Source organism: Telopea speciosissima, chromosome 8 (assembly GCF_018873765.1).
Source record: "Telopea speciosissima isolate NSW1024214 ecotype Mountain lineage chromosome 8, Tspe_v1, whole genome shotgun sequence".
Taxonomy (NCBI): domain Eukaryota; kingdom Viridiplantae; phylum Streptophyta; class Magnoliopsida; order Proteales; family Proteaceae; genus Telopea; species Telopea speciosissima.
The window spans coordinates 540934-556828 of record NC_057923.1 but is presented as its reverse complement, the minus strand read 5'-3'; the positions used below and the strand labels follow the sequence as shown (position 1 = coordinate 556828).

At 38.5% G+C, this 15895-nt stretch overlaps 1 protein-coding gene across 3 annotated transcripts in view; it reads left to right on the top strand.

Annotated features, from left to right (window-relative positions):
• LOC122672799 (hsp70 nucleotide exchange factor FES1) overlaps positions 1-15895 on the top strand; it is a 70186-nt gene that overhangs the window by 32953 nt on the left and 21338 nt on the right. For 2 of the 3 annotated variants that reach the window (XM_043870292.1, XM_043870290.1), the window contains exon 3: positions 1384-1534. The exons of the other annotated variant lie outside the window; for it this stretch is intronic. In XM_043870292.1, coding sequence (XP_043726227.1) covers positions 1384-1534 — 151 coding nt within the window. The remainder of the gene's footprint in view (positions 1-1383; positions 1535-15895) is intronic. 3 annotated transcript variants of the gene reach the window in all.

Genomic DNA, 15895 nt, shown 5'->3' with positions numbered 1-15895 from the left:
CTGGCCTAGGAGAAGGAAGGTTTTGGCACTTCAGAGTGAGTGGAAGTGGATCATTCTAGCTTTTGGAGGCAATTCGATTTGCTATAGAATTTGTTTGTTGGCTTTCGGGGCTACTATCTCGCACATTTGGATGGAGCGTAATATTAGGAGATGGACTTCCTACTCTAGGTCATTCAGGCAGATTTGGGATTCCATCTCTTTCGATGTTTGCTCCAAATGCTCACCCCATTCTCCTTCTTCCTCTTGTGTTAATTCCCCAAGCAACAGACTCATTGTTGGTTCTTGGGGTCTCCCTTCTTCTCTTCCTCCCCTTCCCCCTAGGGGGTCGGTTAGCCCTATGTATTGTAGGTTATTCTCTTCTCCCCCCTTTTCCCCCTGAATTCTGGGGCTCTTTCGTAATGAATTTTTATTCATCCAAAAAAAAGATCTGAACCCGACATACTTGAAAAAACCAATCAACAGAACCTGCAAGGGATGGATAACTCAACAGAACCAGCAAGGTGTCGATGCAGCCAGCCAAAGAAGAACCAGAAAAGGAGATCGATATTTGGAGAAATCGATTCAAGAAGAAGACGACCTGGATTTTTCAAAAAAACTCAGTAGATTTGGCTGGTATTAGGGTTGAGTGCTCATCTGGTATGAATAGAACTCCCCTAAAAAAATCAGCAAGAGGTGACAACCCTAACCTTAAAATCGATAAATGTCGGGGTTTCAGAAAACCCTGAAAGTTGAGATCCATGTAGGATAGGGGGCTTCAATTGTTGATGATGACTTGTGATAAATGCTGTCCAAGGCTGCCAGGATGGATCTCCAATACGAACAATCAATCACCTGTGGTAGTCGAGACTTGATCTTCAAGAAAGAGGAATCTCCAATAATCGTAGAAGAGAGGGAAGCAGCATCTAGCCATCTAGCGCAAAAAGCTTCTTTATATCATTGATTGATGAGGTAAGATGGAAGGCAGCAACTAGATCATTCGATCACCTCCTTAGTGTTGCCCTTTAATAAGGGTGGAAAAAAAGATAAAAAAAAAAAAGAGAAGGAAAAATGATGGGGGGGGGTGTTCTGAAACCTAGATCAGATTAGTTATCTCTGATACCATGTTAGCAGAACAGTTTAGTATGCAATGCTTGAATGATCAATGTGATCATCAAGCCCTTTTATTTATTATATTCAAAGAATGGACAGAATTACAAATAATCCCCCTCATAGCTGACTCTACTAGCTATGGGGGGGAAAAAGCCCAAAATACCCTTTCGGGTTACATTACTCAACAAAACTTTTTTTCCATGTTTAAGACGAATGGATCTTCTTGTCACGTTTTACTGAAAGTTTAAACTTCTGGCATAAGATGTCTCCCTGTTTTGCTTCATGGTTAAACAGGAACTGATGGAGGAAATGAAGATGCCATCTGATGCAGAATTGATGCAAATAGCAGTAGCAGATTTGAATAATTCTTCTCTTTCGTTGGAAGATCGTCAACGTGCATTGCAGGAGCTTCTTATTCTTGTCGAGCCAATAGATAATGCAAATGGTAAATACATTTCTGTAAAATGAGTAATTATTAATGTGTCTTAGTCATAGTATGACAAGAAATTCCTCAGTAAAACAAATAGTTAAAGTTATTATCAAAAAAAAAAAAAAATGTTTTTTTGCCAGCCACTTGTAAGCAAATTGATTGTCGAAGTTGAGTCAAACTTGATTTTCTGGAGGTAAAGATGGAAAAAAATGTGGTAAATTAAATGAAACTTATTGCAGGCAGGTATTGTATGTTGTGGAGATAATTTAATGAAGGATGTCTCAAGAAAGACACTTTGTTGTCAATGTTAGAGTGTGAATCTTGGTTGGAGGTCTATGAGTGTTGATGGACCTTTGTACCGTGGGATTTTAATTAGACTAAGTAGTTTAGTTTCTTATTGTAATTTCTTTTCCTATTGGCATTATACTTTGGTCCTATTGTGATTGTGGTTAGGCTTAGGTTAGTTAAAGAGTTTAAGAGTTTTATTCCTGTTATGTAATTACTTCAGAATATTATAAATACAGCACAGGTTGGCTGTTGCGGTGGATCAGTCTAATCTATCACACAGCCCTTTTGATACCTGTCTCCTTTGATCTCTGGTTTCTTAAGATCTGGAATTATTACATGGTACCAGAGCTCTTTCAATAATCACGCTGTATACTCGATTTTGGTTTTGACAGTCTAAGGAGTCTTTGTTCGTGGGTTGCAGCACCCTAAGCTGCCTAACTTCCATCTATGGACCTAGTTGGTCATGTTATGAATAAAAACTAGGGTCTTCACATATCCATTGTGCCTTCCAAGGTGATTTTTCTACAAGAAAGTTTATGCCTTGATGTATCAGGTTTTCTGGCAGCATCGATTTTTTCAGTTCATCTCAAATCAGCCAGCAGATCCCTTGCATCTTTCAGGGATTCTTTTTATCTCCTTGTGAAGGTCACTCAATCCCGGTATGAATATTTCCTGAGCACTTGATTATGTGCTATTAAAATTTTCAAATCAGTGTATGTTCGATACCCTGTTTTTGCCTCCCTTCTTTTCCAGAACCAAAATCTGGAATTACTTTGGTTCTGTTAATCAAACAGCTTTCAGATTTTAGGGCAGTGTTGGCCCCCCTATTTCTAGGACCTTGGATCGTATTTATGTGTCTGTCTGACATTGTGTGTTGATTTAATTGAAAATCACCCAAATCTGGGTTTTCTTATCTTCTAAATTGAAGTTCTCTGTTGCTGGATTCTAGATTATCGATTGAAGATTGGCAATTTTGTCTGAGACTATAGGGCAATATTTCCTAGTTGTTGAGAATCATTTGATCCAATTTGGAGGTCATTTGACTCCAGCCCTTGTTGCTATTAAAAACTACCCATTATCTGGGTTTTGAGGTTTCACATCTGAAAAACTATCCATTATCTGGGTATTGAGGTTTCACATCTGGTACTAGTTTGTTGGTTCAGAAGATTGCATATATCAGTATTTTGGAAGAGTTTTCTCGCTGGTCAACAGTTGATTGTTTTTCTCTATTTGCTTCTGGTGTTGGAATAATTGTGCATAATGGCAGATCCCAAACCTAACTTGGACAATGTCAATGTCTAGATCATCACTATCAATCTCAATGGAGTTGAGAATTATCTACTATTAGCTCAGGCAGTCAAGGTTAATATTAATGCTAAAGGGCAGTTGAAATACCTCCAGACTGACCTCCCTTAGGCTGATTCCAAAGAACCTGCTGATATGAAAGCCTATGAGGAGTTGATGCGTGAGAATGACACCTTCATATGGTTGTGAAACAGTGTGGATCCTTCTATTGCTGTATTGCAACAAATGTCATGTCCACCCCCACTGCCAAAGGAGTGTGGGATGACTTGAAGCGAACCTTCTCCCAAGAGAAGAATATATCTCGTGTTTATGACAGATTCTTGAATGAATACTTCAATGCTTTTATGGGTATAAGAGAGGAGCTCAATATTCATCAACCACTTACTACTAATCTGGAATAGTTACAACTTCAGCGGGAAGAATTTCATGTTGCAAAATTTTTGGCAGGATTAAATTTTGATTGTCAATCTTTAAGAGTCAGTTGCTTGCTGGTGAAAAGGAATCCACAGTTGATGAATCTTTTGTACATCTTCAACTTATTGTTACACCTTCCCGCCATTATACCTCTCCTAAAGACAGTTCTGCATTTGTTTCTAGGTGTGATTGAGGCTCTAATTTCTAGTGGAGTGGTGGCTCATGGGAAGGATGTGGCCGTGGTAGTTGCAGTACAGGTGGACAGCAAAGTAACCGACCTGTCAGACAATGTTCCTTTTGTGGCAAGTTAGATCATAGTAATTGATTCCTACTGGACAAAACATGGCAAACCAGACTAGGCTCCACAATTAGCCAATATGACTGCGTCTGATCGTAATTCTGTGAATGTATCTTCTGGCTACACTAATATTGCATGCTCATCTGAAGCTCTATCATCCGGTCCCTGACCTCATGATGATTACAGTCAAATTCTTAAGCTTCTCTAGAACCTTCAGCCTTCCACTGACGCTTCCTTGTCCACTGCTATACTGCCTCACACAGGTACATCTGTCTTGTTTTCTATCACTTCATCCACTTCCTCGATAATTGATTCAGGGGCCTCTACCCATATGATGAGTAAGTCTCACATTCTCTTCTCACCTCAGAAGATTGCACATCCTTCTAGGGTCATACTTGCCGATGGCTCCTCTTCTTGTGTGCCTGCTTCTAGGTTTGTCCCTCTACCCTGTTTTCCTTAGTTAACTTTTGTTCTTTATGTTCCTAACTTACTTTTAAATCTTATGTCTGTTAGTTAATTGACAAAATTCTTAAATTACTCCATTACTTTTTACCTTACCTGCTGTCTTTTTCCGAATCTCCAGACAAGGGAGACAATTGGTGGAGGGTGTGTGAAGGCTGGCCTTTAATATTTTGATGACTCCAGTACTATTGCTGCTTCTGCTACCTCTCATCCTACCCAAGGTTTAAAGTATCGAATCGGGTATCGTATCAGTCGAGTGATTTTAAGGGACATTGTATTGTATCGTAATGTATCGGCGATTCGGAGATACGTATCAAACAATATAGATACGCATAAAAATGGTGAAGATATACATGTAAATACACTTTTGGACCGAAAAACAATATAATAAGCAATATATTGCAAGTGTCATGCATAAACACTAAAATGAAGAATAATGTATAACCATACAAGTGAATTAAATTGAAATGGTTATAAAAGATGAGGTTTCTTACATGTTGTAATCGTTTATAGCCATTAAGAGTATTGGATGATGCAAAGGATGATATTGTAGCACTCCTTGATTCGTTTTTTAGTTTAAAAGTATGAAAAATCAAGATTAAATGCAGATTTTAGACTCTTGGTTGAGAGTTTTCCTTCATTTTTTTGTTAGATTAGGAGTTGTATAGAGTCTACGAGTGAAACGGGATTTTTTATGGAATGTATCGATGGTATCGGTACGTATCCGTATGTATCGAGCCGTATCGGCCGATACATATTAAACCACCCATAGAACCCTTTACTAGACGTATTGATGGTATCGATACATATCGTATTGTATTGGCCCATATCGGCCAATATAATCCAAGATAGTCCATTTAAAAAAAAAAAAGACGTATCGTATCATATCAATTGACACTTTAAACAATGCTCCTACCTCTCTACTTCATTAGTATTATTGGTTGGGGCATCTTTCCCTTTCCAAACTTCAACAGATGGTTCCCAGTTGCAAGTCAATTTTTTTTTATCCCGAGCATGAAGCATGTGAGCTTGGAAAACATCATCATACCCATGGTTTGGAGTATCAGTACGTATCGTATCAGCTGATACTTCTTTTTTTTTTTTAAATGGACTGTCTCGGGTTGTATCGAAATGTATCGGCTGATACGAGACGATGCGATCGATACGTATCAATACATCCAGTAAATGGTTCTGTGGGTTGTTTAATACGTATCGACCGATATGGCTCGATACATACCGATACCATTGATACATTCCATAAAAAAGCCATAATCATTTACAGACTCGCTACAATTCCTATTCTAATAGAGAAATGAAGGAAAACTCTCTACCAAGAGACAATCTTGCATTTAATCTTGGTTTTTCACACTTTGGACTAAAAAATGAATCAAGGAGTACTATAACATCATCCTTTGCATCATCCAATACTCTTCATGGCTATAGAAGATTACAACATGTAAGAACATCATCTTTTACAGCATTTCAATTTAACGTACTTGTCTGGTTATACATTATTCTCTATTTTAGTATTTATGCATGATATATGTTATATATTGCTTGTTTATATTGTTTTCTGTGTCTAAAAGTGTATTTCCACGTGTATTTCGACCTTTTTCATGCGTTTCTGCACCGTTCGATACGTATCTCCGATACAATACGATGTCTCTTAAAATCGTCCGACCGATACCGATACTTTAAACCTTGGTAACCGATTGTCACACCCCGGCCTTGTTAATAAGGGATCAATAGTGCAGTACTCCCATTCACAATTCTTCATAATACAGTAAATCAATGCAGCGGAAGAGAATAAGAAGTAATAATAACAACAATAAAAAAGGAGATCAAGTGATAACCATATAGTACTAAATCTCGGTCGAGATCTCGAATATTTCGAGTATCTCGACCTGGCCGAAAAGAAACACAAGCTCGAATAAAAAAAATGCAAAAACTCGGTCAAAATTTCGACCATCTCACGATATCTCAAGACAAAATCAAAATCTTGTGAGATATCGAGATTCCTTTTTCAGAAGTAGCTTTATAAATACCAAAACTCGTTACTCTTGGTTGAAATAATTTCGACCGAGACTTAACAAGCTCTGGTTTTTTTGGGTTTTTTTTCTCCTCATTAGTCTCGGTCGTTTCTTCTCCCATACTATGACGTGGCATTCATTTGTCCTACAGTCGGTGAACAATGCACGTCGGCTCCACGGGCTATGGGTGGGGTCAATCCTGGACTTTGGAGTAATTATTTTTAGAATATTTGTAAACATTTGAGTTTTTAGATGACTACTTGACTTGTATTGGACTATTGGGGATATTTTCATATTGATATCATCTTCTTAACTTGTTATTTACTTATTGTATTTAATATTATGACTTATGAGTCATTCACTTTATGTTTCCAACTTCTAAGTCAATTTATTTGTTTAAATTGCTTATTAATCATTAATTTATTATGTCCTCTAGTACTTAAAGTCGTAAACAATGTGTATGTGTAATTAACTAAGTTATACAATAGGATCCGACCGTACATTGCCAATCAATGGTGCAAATCCAAAACACCACTTTGGGTGACTATTTTTGTAATTCGAACATTTAAATGTGTTTATATAGCTTAAAATAGGGTTTCCATGTAGTTTTAGGCCTTAACTTGGGCTTAAACCCACTGAAATGACCTACCGAAACATAATAAAAAAATGCAAAATTTCGACCAAAATAACCGAAATTTCGGATATTTCAGTCAGCCCGAAACACCGAAACGAAACAAGTTTTCGAACTATGGTGATCACTAGATATTTATATTAACTGTAACTTTGTATTACATCATTATAGTTTTTGCAAAAGTAATGCAAGACAAAAGTGTAACAATATCTGAAGCTTATACTACACAAAAGTAGTATATAAACACAAAAAGAGAATAGCTTGCTCCATCAGGCCAAATCACGTAAACGTGCACGCATCGCATCCACAGGAAGCCTCATGAACTTCAAACTCCTGCACCGTACGACCCTCATCGGTGTGGAAATCCGAAACAGACACAAGTCCAACATCTGGTTTCTCAGAACTAGTCGCACTATCTGAAAAAGAGGGATATCAACAGGGGTGAGCTCCACTGAGTCCAACAAGGGAAAATATGCAAGCATGTGCATATAGTCCATGATGCATGACCTAGACTAAGGATGCTTCTAGCAACAGTTCTAAGTCTCATGAGGTATAAGTGCTATTGTAATAGGTATGATATTTCCAATCCCGGAACCGCAAACCAAACATCGGTCACCCAGGAATACCACTCTGCTACGGTAAAGACCATTCGGTTCCGGAATGAACACATCAGATCCAAACGAACCCTCAATGTTAACCCTATTGTTTGTTCCCATACTGGTATGTACTCTTCAGACCTGGGACAGTGAATGATATTCCGGTATGTACCTTTCAGACATGCCACGGGTTATCCAACACCTCACCCCTGTTGGCAATGGTCGTAGCACAGGGTTTATGATAACCTAACCATATGCATTCTATCATAATGCCATTAGTTTCAACAGTAAGAAAGTAGTATCTCAATTCCATCATCATCTCATTCACCACAATCACAGAACATAATAGTTATGCAAATGCAGTATGAAATGCATCCTAAAATCATGCATATATCTAATGCAAAAGAAAAGACTATAATTATATAAGCCTCAAGAACTACATGGTGTATGGACAGATGTAGCAAGCACAAAAGCAAATACAATAAGAAAACATTCCATAAAATAAGTGTCAAATCCCCTTATGTAGAGTTGGAGATAAAGCCTAGCCAATAGAGAGTTCCAACTCACACTTTAATCTCACCAACAAATGATACACAGCCTAAATAGTCAATACACAACATGTATTAGGTCATGCCACAACCCTAAGTAGAAGCCCTAACCATATGGAACCAAAACTGGGACTGCAGGGAGGACCGGATTCAGAAGTGGCCTGAATGTGGTCAGCCGTAGAATTCAGCAGGCTGAATCCGGTGGCTAAACTAGTACCTATTTTTAGGTTTCATTTTCCTGGTTTATGCTTAGTACAGAACCCCAACACCCAAATTGAGTTAGGGGTGTTCTGGGGTACAGCCATAGGTCTATTATGACCCATTTGCATGTATCATCCATGCAATGATTCCAACCCAAAAAGGAAAGAAATGATTTTTCTAATTTTATAGGTAAATGGCAGGTAATTATGGGAATAGAGTAATTAGGGCTTTAATGGTTTGGGATGCTGCCCTAGAGTGGTAGATTAGTCTAATTGGGTTAGGGTTTAGGGTTCTATTTGACTATCCTAACTAATTACAAAGTATTTGGGCTGGTTGATCCATGGGTTCAAAGGAAAATTAAAGAAGAAGAGAGGAAGAGAGGAGATTCCAGAATTTTATGAGACTCACCTTATCCTTGCTGTATAGGAAGTGAAATCTTCCACCAAGGGTTCTCTCCAAGCTCCAAGTCTTCAATTTGACAAGAACTCTCAAACCCTAATCTTCCTTCTTCCTTTTCTTCTTTTTCTCCTTAGGCTGAATCGGTTTTAGGTTTAGATGGAAATGAATTTTTAGACTAAGATTAGTTTATATATGGGGTGTAGTACTAAGGGCTGTTTGGCTTAGGTTAGTAAATTCAGTTTTTCTAAAATGTTTTTTTCTAAACTAATTTAAAAGGTATTTAATTACTTAAAGTCTTTTAATTAAGTTATGGTTTATGTTGGCACACAGGTAGCCCCAGACCACAAGGGATGTGGGTCCCACAAGGGTAAATTTACATTTCTGCCCCCATTAAACTATTAACACTACAGTCTTATTTGTAAAGACAAATACTTACATAACCCAACCTAGGAAATTGTGAGGTTCTGCATATGCTCGATCCAACATGTTTGGCAAATGAAACTGATAAGCTGGGACCTGGCAGGATCTTCGGATTCAAGGATGGCTAGTTTGTAAATTCACCTAGAAGGGGGGTGAACAGGTGAAGGTTGGAAAACAAAAAATTATGCGGGAAATAAACAAGTAAAGATAACCAATTGACAAGCAATAATTAAAGAGAGACACAAAAGATTTATAATGGTTCGGCCAACACGTGCATACGTCCACTTCTCTCAACTTAGAGAGAATTTCGCTATAAGAATCTTGAGTAAGAGCAAGAGGACTCGTACAACTACTCTTGAGAAATGAGCAAGAGGACTCAACACTACTCTTGATTCCGAGCAAGAAGACTCACTACTCTTGATTCCGAGCAAGAGGATTCAATTAAAATATAAAGTAAAAACTACTAGAAAAGGGTTACCTCAACCTTAGTAGGAGTGTATGCTACCTTCCACCCTTGGAGCTTGAAGCTAGATGTGGTTGAGGAGCTTGAGTGTGTGAGCTTGTGATGATTGGATGCTTGAATGCTCACTTAGGCTATTGCAATTAGAGCTTGTGATGAAGTCTCTTAATGATGATTCTTAGTAGTCATTAGAGCCTTAAACAAAATGGTATTTATAGGCTAGGTAGCTCTAATCAATATGGAAACTGTCTTAAGATTGGATAGATTTAGACAGACAGCAATAATCCGGTATGCTGGATTCCAATCCGGTATGCCGGATTACCTAATTTCCATATTGAAACAAGGTGCAACGGTCAAATTGCAACAGTTATAAAGTGATCCGGCATGCTGGATTATGATCCGGTATGCTGGTTCATGATCCGGTATGCTGGATCCTTATCCAGCTTACTTAACCAAGCTACTGTGACCATTTTCCTGAGATCAACAGCTGATCCGGTATGCTGGATTCTCAAATTTCTGCATTCTCATTTAAGTCCTTTATTGGACTTATATGGGAGATTCCAAAAGGGTTTGGTTTGGGGGGTTCCAAAACTCAATACTCACATGTTTAGGGGTCCATTTAACCTCCTAAGGTCATTCTAAATGAATGTTTGTGTGCGTGTGTGCATTACAGCAATTGTGACTTTAACAAATGAATTTACAACTTAGTACAATTCTAAGTCTTCACAATTCTTCAAGTCTTGAACTTCACTTGTTTACATGAGTATCTTCAAAGTGAGTTCCTCTAACTTGTCTTGATCTTTGTCTTCAAAAACTTGTTCTCCATTCTTCATGATTCTTTGATGTCTTGAAAGATTGGACAAGTTCAATTTGCTTTGAGCATCAATCTCTTAAATTGAGTGCTCCCCCTCACTTGATGCTCTGCTCTTATCTATGCATCTTTTAGACAAGAGTTAGTACAACTAACTTATTTGTTATCATCAAAACCATAATGGGTGATGTGTGGAATTTACCCCAACAATCTTCCCCTTTTTGATGATGACAAATAAATAATATCAAGTGATATAAAGAGACAATATGAAGACAATATATGTTCAAGAGAGAAACTACCACTTTATCTCCCCATTTCTCTCCCCCTTTGGCATTATAAAAAAGCGGGGATAGAAGGAAAAGAACTTAATAAAAATTTGGTCTCCATTGTATATTGGGTCCGTCAATGTCAGTATCATATATTCCTCTTGGTCTCTAAACCATTTGGTTTCCATTTTCCCTTTGATTACCATACCAATTTGGGTATGATTGGGGGTTCCAAGGTCTTTGGTTTTGGGGTACTCTATATGAACCTTGGTTTTTGGGAGGTCTTTGCACCTTAGGTGGAGTTCTAGTAGGTCTTTGCACCTTTGGTTGACTCCTCCTGTTTTGACCATTATAAGGTCTTCTAGGATGGTGAAAAGATTGGTTCATGTGATGACATTCCCAGATAGTATGTCCCTTCTTGTTGCAGTTATTGCATACAACAATTTGAGGGGTATTTGGACTTTGAGTCTTCCCTTTGGGATTGGGGTTCTTAACTTGAGGACTTTTCTTCTTGGAATAGCATTCCTCAAGAGAATGTCCCTTCTTTCTGCAGTAGTTACAATATTTATTTTTCTTAGCCTCTTTGCTTGCTATCTTACTTGAACTTGGCTTTTGGGTTTTTTTTGAACTCATGTTCACATCATAGCTTAGCCCTTCCTTGTTGAAAGGTGCTTTGGAGGCATTTCCAAGTAAGATATCAAGGGTCTTTTTGCCATTTGTAAAGGACTCTAAGGCTTTACAGAACTTTCTCTTTCTCTTCTTCCAAGATATTTACTTGAGAAGTTAGAGTTGTGTTTTGGTCTTTGAGGGTATTGATCTCTTTTAAGAGATTCTTTTTAGTAGTAGCTAACTCTATGCTACTTTGGTTGAGGTCTTCAAAAGCTTCTTCTAATTCTAGAAAATTCTTATCCTTATGAGATGGAGAAGTAGGGGTTACCTCATTTTCATTTTCTTCATCTTCAATAGCCACAAAAGCAAGGTTGATTTGCTCTTCTTCTTGAGATTCTTCACCTTCCTCTTCTTCATCGCTTGAATTGAAGGAGTGTTCGGTTTTGTATACTTTATTGTATTTCTTTATCTTCGGACAATCTCCCCTAAAATGTCCTGGTTTCCTACACTCATAGCAAACAATGTCTTTTGAATAAGAATCATTATTTTCTTTAAGAGCAGTTTTACCTTTTTGGTCTCTTGAGAGTCTTCTCTTGTTGAATGTGGCTTTGTTTTTGTTCTTCGGAAACTTTGAGAACTTCTTTGAGAGATATTCGATCTCGTCATCAGATAGTTCTTCTTCATCATCACTTACTTCATGGTATGATTTGAACGCTACAACCTTCTTCTTTGGTTCTTTTGGTTCAATCTCCTTGGTGTCTTGTTTGAGCTCCATCTCATGAGTTTGGAGTAATCCCAGCAGCTCATCTAGACTTAGTTTGTCAATGACTTTGGATTCTTTGATTGCTGTAGTCTTGGGTTTCCATTCCTTTGAGAGAGATCTTAAAATCTTTCGAACGTTTTCACCATTGGAGTAGATTTTTCCTAATCTTTTCAGTTTGTTCACAATGTTAGTAAACCGAGTAAACATTGCATATATGTCCTCATTATTTTTCATTTTAAATAGTTCATATTCATTTACAAGCATATCAATCTTAGATTGCTTAACTTCAGAGGTACCTTCATAGGTCACTACAAGCTTATCAAATATCTCCTTGGCGGAGTCACACATGCATGTCCTATTATACTCATTTTCTCCTAAGGCACATTGGAGATAGCTTATAGCAACATAGTTGAGTTGCATTTTAGCCTTTTCAACTGGGGTCCATTCTTCTTTGGGCTTGTCTATGGTATTAGGTCCATTCTCTATAACTTCCCATGCGTCAATGTTATTGGCACACACGAAGTTCTTGAAGCGATTCATACAATAGGAGAATCCTTCACCTTCAAAGAAGGGAGGTCTAGTAATGGTATATCCCTCAATCCTTCGATTGCTAGAGGATCCCATGATCTTTAACTCTTAATTGGATTGAAAAACAATTATGGTCTTGAGCTCCCGCTCTGATACTAAATGTAAATTCACCTTGAAGGGGGGTGAATAGGTGAAGGTTAGAAAACAAAAAATTATGCGGAAAATAAACAAGTAAAGATGACCAATTGACAAGCAATAATTAAAGAGAGACATAAAAGATTTATAGTGGTTCGGCCAACACGTGCCTACGTCCACTCCTCTCAACTTAGAGAGAATTTCACTATAACAATTTTGAGTAAGAGCAAGAGGACTCGTACAACTACTCTTGAGAAATCAGCAAGAGGACTCAACACTACTCTTGATTCTGTGCAAGAGGACTTAACCAATCTTGATTCCGAGCAAGAAGACTCACTACCCTTGATTCCGAGCAAAAGGACTCAATTAAAACATAAAGTAAAAACTACTAGGAAAATGGTTACCTCAACCTTAGTAGGAGTGTATGCTACCTTCCACCCTTGGAGCTTGAAGCTAGATGAGGTTGAGGAGCTTGAGTGTGTGAGCTTGTGATGATTGGATGCTTGAATGCTCACTTAGGCTATTACAATTAGAGCTTGTGATGAAGTCTCTTAATGATGATTCTTAGTAGTCATTAGAGCCTTAAACAAAAGGGTATTTATAAGCTAGGTAGCTCTAATCAATATGGAAACTGTCTTAAGATCGGATAGATTTAGACAGCAATAATCCAATATGCTGGATTCCAATCCGGTATGCCGGATTACCTAATTTCCATATTGAAACAAGGTGCAACGGTCAAATTGCAACAGTTATAAAGTGATCCGGCATGCTGGATTATGATCCGGTATGCTGGTTCTTGATCCGGTATGTTGGATCCTTATCCAGCTTACTTAACCAAGCTACTGTGACCATTTTCCTGAGATCAACAGCTGATCCGGTATGCTGGATTTTGATCCGGCATGCTGGATTCTCAAATTTCTGCATTCTCATTTACGTCATTTATTGGACTTACATGGGAGATTCCAAAAGGGTTTGGTTTGGGGGGTTCCAAAACTCAATAGTCACATGTTTAGGGGTCCATTTAACCTCCTAAGGTCATTCTAAATGAATGTATGTGTGCGTGTGTGCATTACATCAATTGTGACTTTAACAAATGAATTTACAACTTAGTACAATTCTAAGTCTTCACAATTCTTCAAGTCTTGAACTTCACTTGTTTACATGAGTATCTTCAAAGTGAGTTCCTCTAACTTGTCTTGATCTTTGTCTTCAAAACTTGTTCTCCATTCTTCATGATTCTTTGATGTCTTGAAAGATTGGACAAGTTCAATTTGCTTTGAGCATCAATCTCTTAAATTGAGTGCTCCCCCTCACTTGATGCTCTGCTCTTATCTATGCATCTTTTAGACAAGAGTTAGTACAACTAACTTATTTGTTATCATCAAAACCATAATGGGTGATGTGTGGAATTTACCCCAACATAGTTGTGCTGGCTCCTCGAAATCCTCCATAGGCGAGTCAATGGATTGCTCCAAATCTATCACCGATGCAGCCCACAACATAGAGGCAAGCATGGACACCGAACCAGAACCTGTAATCACACAAATTCAAAAAAGTTCAATTTAGAGATGGGTTTCACACTCCCCCAAACTTATAAAAAATTTCGTCCTCGAAATTAGACATACCTGGTAAGTTGAAAAGATAAGGATACCTTTCTCGCATCACGTCTTCCCGCTCCCAAGATGCCTCACTAGAGGATTGATTGCTCCATTTGACTTTAACATATGAGATGGTATGGCTTCGTAGGTTATGCTCCTTTCTATCAAGGATTTCTTCCGGTACCTCCTCATAGGTCAAATCAGCAACAAGTTCAGCAGGTTGTTGAGGCAAGAGGTATGTCGAATCTGGTATATACTGTCTCAACATAGAGACATGGAAGACATCATGCACGCCTGCAAGTAATGGAGGTAGTGCTAACTGGTAGGCTACCGACCCAACTCTGGTTAGGATCTCAAAGAGACCAATGTACCTTGGATTGAGTTTCCCTCTTTTACCAAAGCCTACAACTCCTTTGGTTGGATACTTTTAGGAAAGCCGTCTCTCCAACATTGAACTGTAAGTGCTGTCTTCTCTTATCAGCATAGCTCTTCTGTCGAGACTGGGCAGCCCTAATCTTTTCTTTAATAAGGTTAACCTTCTCACAAGTAGTTTGGACCAGTTCTGGGCCCAGAATGCGTCGATCTCCAACTTCATCCCAATACAGTGGGGTGCGACAAGTTCTTCCATAAAGTGCCTTAAAAGGAGTCATGTCAATGGATGCCTGGTAGCTATTATTGTAGGCAAACTCAACCAGGGAAAGATGTTCATCCCAGCTGCCACTCATCTCTAATGCACATGCCCTAAGCATATCCTCTAAGGTCTAAATTGTTCTTTCTGATTGTCCATCTATTTCAGGGTGATGTGCTGAGCTATGGTTCAACTTGGTGCCCTTTGCATTCTGTAGACTCTTCTAAAATCTTGATGTAAATCTTAAGTTCCTGTCTGACACAATATTCACTGGCACCCCATACAACTGGACAATGTTGTGAACATACAACGTAGCCAGCTTATCCATAGAATAAGTGATTTTCATGGGAATGAAATGGGCTATTTTTGTTAGCCTTTTTACAGCCACCCAGATGGTATCCATACCCTTCTTAGTGCGGGGGAGGCCTGTGACAAAGTCCATTGTAATCTGTTCCCACTTCCATTCCGGTATAGATAATGGTTGTAGCAATCCACTAGGTCGATGCCTAATGCCCTTGACTTGTTGGCAAGTTAAACACTTGGAAACAAATGCTGCTACATCATTCTTCATTCCGTACCACCACAAGTACTGCTTCAGGTCCTTGTACATCTTTGTACTCCCTGGATGTATAGACACTAAAGATTGGTGTGCCTCCTTCAACACCAGATTTTTCAGGTCATCAGCTACAAGCACACACAATCTGCCCCTGAACATGAGGACACCACTTGGAGTTAGAGTAAAGTCCAAGTCCCTCTGTCTACCCTCTTTGATCTCTTCCATTATCCTTTGAAATTCTTCATCGGAGGATTGGGCTGAAATGATCCGTGCTCTAAGTGAAGACTCCACAGTTAGCACGGCTAAGGCCTCAATGGTATTTCCCCTCACAAAGGTCATGTCTAGATCCTTGAACTCCTTCACTAGATGCTTGTTCAATTGTATCATCTCTGTTGACCAGCGTTGTAACTTCTTACTCAGAGCATCAGCC